General features: G+C 44.2%; 1 protein-coding gene across 1 annotated transcript; it reads left to right on the forward strand.

The window, feature by feature from the left end:
• The first annotated feature begins 3324 nt into the window (after positions 1–3324).
• LOC127309232 (pathogenesis-related protein 1-like) lies at positions 3325–4158 on the forward strand. Its single transcript, XM_051340155.2, has one exon. The coding sequence runs from the start codon at positions 3434–3436 to the stop codon at positions 3974–3976; it is 543 nt and encodes a 180-aa protein (XP_051196115.1). The 5' UTR covers positions 3325–3433; the 3' UTR covers positions 3977–4158.
• The last annotated feature ends 594 nt before the right edge of the window (positions 4159–4752 follow it).

The raw sequence follows: 4752 nt of genomic DNA on the forward strand, positions 1-4752 counted from the left end.
CAATATATGAAGTGGACTATGGAAAGATTATATTATGCACATATATATTAATTAAATAACTTTACACTCATAAATTTGTCTATACTTAGCAATTTAGCTGCAAGCATTCTGCAATCGCAAAGCTGCCTCCGATGTACACCTGTTACATGGAGAAATATCTCTCACATATATGCCCATCTTCGTGGAAGACTACATAGGTTGCGTTACTTTGCACAACAAACTCAACAGACGCCTGAATAATATTTCTGACTTTCCAGTTTAATTTGTAATAAAAAAGAAACAAAAATAAAGAAATATTGCTTGAACTGATGTGGATAAACTTAGTGGTTATTGTCTCCTTTGTTGCCTTGCCTAGAACATGGACAGTAATCTTGTTCGTAACAAAGTATGTTATTGTAGGAATTACTCTCATCCTTGGTAGTCCAACAATTTTCGACCTAGCAATTTAGAAATGAAATAATTAGCAAAATTTGATAATCTATATTTTATTTTATTAGGTAAACATTCCGTGAAACAGAAAGAACATGAGAGTATTCCATGAAGAACTCACCTTTTATATTAGTTGGCATAATCGAGAATTCTGAGATGTAACATGGTCTCATATAATAGGGGTTGCTGAATAGGCAGGCAACTGAGTAAAAAAAAAAAGGAGAATGTACCATGACGCGCTAACCAAGGCAAGGAAAGAACAGTTTAATTGTTTCGTTCTGCTTATGAACGCTAATTGGACAGATCTTCCATATTCTTCGATTGGACTTTCTGCTTTGCATGTTCGGCGTCTTCCATCTCCTTTCCTACCAGATAAAATCAACGGGTCATCTTGGAAAACCAACTGAATGTTAAGAGGAACAAAAACCTCACTGACGCATATGAAACCAGCTATCCACATCTGAATCTTTGAACAACAGTAGGAAAATAAAACAGCTTCTTTGAATAACTGAATCATGCAATTTTACAGCCTGCAAAAGTTCCAATGGAGGCAAACTAATACTACCTACATCTGTACCTGGATGTTGTTGGGCTAAGACTGAAATCCAAATATAGGCTGGAGATAAGTTTCAAGGCCTGGTGACGCATCTGGTCCAACACGTTGGTAGTAAAGCCATGGGAGCGCGACACCAGCAAGCGACAGGATTCAAGGGTGTCGGCTTCAATTTCATCCATCGGTATCAAGCTAAACATGAGGAAAAAGGTGGAGATGACAGGAACGGAGCAGCTCCGGTACTTAAAACGCATAGCAGATCCATTAGTTACCCTTGCATTCATTTGATGAAGAAGATGAATAGAGAATCAATGTGTTACTTTTGCATTTGTCGTGGGTAGATAGTGGAGGAGAGGAAGAGATTTGACAGTAAGATGAGAAGACTCTGAAGAAGAGGAAGGAGCGCAGCCTCTGGTGGATCTTTAAAAAAATAATCTGTAAAAAAGAGTGATGATTTGCTGCTAAAAAAATAAACAGACAATTAAAGTAAAACTTATGGAGGTGATGTGGCATGCTTGCAAAGAAATACCTTTAGTGGGTTGTGCCAATTTAGATATTATAGATACCACAATGGTAAAATAGTAAATAAAAACTTCAAAATAGTAAATCCCAGTTTGACTTGAGGGAAGAGCTACCTAGAAAGCACCAGCCAGAAGCAAAAAAGAAATGCCGACGATCTGCAACTGGAAACCCATGCGTCTGAAGCAGCCACCACATGCAGCAGCTTTCAATTGCCTCTTCTCCATTAAAAAGGATGACATGGCATAGTTAACGCAATGAAGTGTTGTGTTTGGGATTAACCGCATGAAGTGTGAGTGTTGTGTTTGGGATTAATTAATATATTGTTAACGCAATGCTATTTATAGTGATTAGTAACACATAGGCTGTAAGGTCAATTAAAAAGGACGACATGGCATAGTTCATTTGTTGCAAAATAAGTTAGTGGCATGACATGGCATGTTATGATTGGTTGGTTGGAGAAGTTTGATGAGGTGGATAGCTTGCATGTTGAGAGAATTACTTTTAGTGGGTTGTTCCAATCTTTTATCTCTAAATAGGAAGCCCCCACTACCTTATTTTCCTAGCATCTCATGAAGCCACGTCACCCCTTTGTCAAAGGTAGCGTTGCCAGAGAAGTAAACGGAGCAACGGGGCTTTAATGGGCTGTTGGGTATCCTGGACTGGTTACGCTCGTTCTTTCTTTTCTTCTCATGTTTCTCAGCCCAGACGCTGGGGCGTGCACATAGGAGGCCCATGAACAGAAAAGCAAAAAAGGATCGCCTGGGGCAAAACCTATACACCCACCAGGTCGGTGGCTACCGGCCACCGCACACCCCCCGGTCGGGTATGGGCCAGGCCCATTTGTGGTTGTTTAGCCTCGTTTTTTCTTTTTTCTTTTTATCTTTTCTGGTTTTTTTTTTCTGTTTTCTTTTCTTTTTTCTATTTTCGGTTTTGTTTATATATTTTTAGATTTGAAAATTTTGATTTTTAAAAATTGTTCAAATTGAGAAAATGTTTAAATTCAAAAATGTTCAAATTTGAAAATCGTTCAAATTCGAAAACCGTTCAAATTTGAAAATTTGAAAATTATTCAAATATGAAAATCGTTCAAATCGAAAAATCGTTCAAATTCGAAATTTGTTCATATTCAAAAAACGTTCAATTTTGAAAATTATTCGAGTTAAAAAATTGTTCAAATTTCGAATTTTGAAAAATATTCAAATCCAAAAAATGTTCAAATTTAAAAACTGTTTTGGTTTCAGAAAACTGTTCAAATTTTATGAAAAACTTTTCTCGAAAAAAGTTTTTAAAAGTGTTAGATTTTAAAAACGAAAATATAAACAGAAAAGAAGGAAGAAAAAGGAAAAAAAAACTCACCTGATGCAATGGGCCGCGGCCCACTAAATTACTGGATCATGGGGTGGGGGGGGGGGGGGGGGGGGGTTGTGCGGTGCCTTCCACCCACCGACCAGGTCGGTGGCGAGGAGCTCCCTCGCCTGGCGGGCTGTCGCAGAATAAATCAAAATGCGCCGTGAGTGACCCACCTCCACGAACAATATATTTTGTTCTCCCATCAGTTCGTTCGTTCTCGCCATGGATTGGCAGACAGAGGATCACTGGATCCTTACATCCCCATATAATGTCTATTCTTGCACCCCAGATCACGCAACAAACATATAGGAGCAGATTGATTAACGCGTATTGCTAGCTAGCTAAGCAAGCTGGCGTGGACCTTATCTTCCTCGATTCCATGGCTTCCAAGTTCCAACATGGGCACCACCCCTGCCCTGTGCTGCAACAGCTGCCCAGCATAGAAATTCTCCGACGCCAAGCTCCTATACTATATATATACCACGATATACATCAGTACATACATCACACGAACAACACGTACGCAGGTCAACTGCACCTGGTCATCATCACAAAACCAAAAGAAAGCTCGCCACCGAAATGCCGCGTCCACGCCGCGTCCCCGTCGGGGTCGCCACCCTCCTCGTCGCCGCCGTCGCCGTCCTCCTCTTTACCGACGGAGCCGACGCCCGGGGCTACCGGAAGAGCAGCCAGGCCGAGGCGTCCCGCTACCTGGCCCCACACAACGCGGCCCGCAGCGCCGTCGGCGTGCCGCCGCTGGCGTGGAGCGCGGCGCTGGAGCTAAACGCGCGCGCGTACGCGCTGCTGCGTGCGCGCACCGGCTGCGCCCTCGTCCACTCGCACGGCACGTTCGGGGAGAACCTCTTCTACGGCAGCGGGAGCGGCCGATGGGCGCCGGAGACGGTGGTGGCGGCGTGGGTGGCGAAGGAGCGGGCCATGTACACCTACGGCTCCAACACCTGCAGCGGCGCCCGGGGCGCGTGCGGGCACTACACGCAGGTCGTGTGGCGCGGCACCACCAAGGTCGGGTGCGCCATGGCGCCGTGCGCCGGCGGGAAAGGCACGATCGCGGTGTGCAAGTACAACCCGCCAGGCAACTACGTCGGCATGAAGCCCTACTAGTCGATATACGCACGGGAAACGCGACACCAGTGTAAGCCTGATTGTATATGTTTGGACGCGAGGGGAGGATGTTCCGCTGTTGTCCTGTCGACGATTCGATCGGTCGGATACAGGCTTTGCATGATATAGTTTGCTGTCTACGTGGATCGTGCGATCCCCTGATAACACTGATTGATTCATTATTTGATTGTTACTATGGGTATATAAAGGCTTCCTATGTGCAGTTTTTTTTCTTCATATATACACCTTTTTTAGTACAAACGCAACGGTATTCGAAAATTGTGAATTCCTTTTTTATCCACTATTTATACATTTTTTTTTTTTTGAGAAGAGAGCCATGTATTAAGTCAAAAGACACGCAGCAGCGTCATGTGTTACAAGAAGGTTTACACGGTCAGGTAAGAAATCTGTCCAGATACAGCTTCCGGCCGTGCTGGCAATGCTAGCTAAAGCATCAGCAGCCTTGTTGCTCTCCCTTTTGACATGTAAGATACGGTAAGCACCATACTTCTTCAGGCAACTCTTTGTTTCATCGTAAGTGGACCAAAGTCTTGACCTGTCCAACTCTGCAGAACGAAGAGCTCCAACCGCAACCGCACAGTCCATCTCCAAAATAATCTTCTCGTATCCCCTGTCCTGAATGAGTTTTATAGCCATCAGGGCAGCTTTTGCCTCGGCTTCCTCGGCACTAAAGCAGTGTGTGATGGGCGAGCACGCCGCGAGGATCACCTTGCCCTGGCTGTCTCTGACCACAGCACCCGCCCCTCCAGGTTTGC

This window comes from Lolium perenne, chromosome 6 (assembly GCF_019359855.2).
Source record: "Lolium perenne isolate Kyuss_39 chromosome 6, Kyuss_2.0, whole genome shotgun sequence".
Taxonomy (NCBI): domain Eukaryota; kingdom Viridiplantae; phylum Streptophyta; class Magnoliopsida; order Poales; family Poaceae; genus Lolium; species Lolium perenne.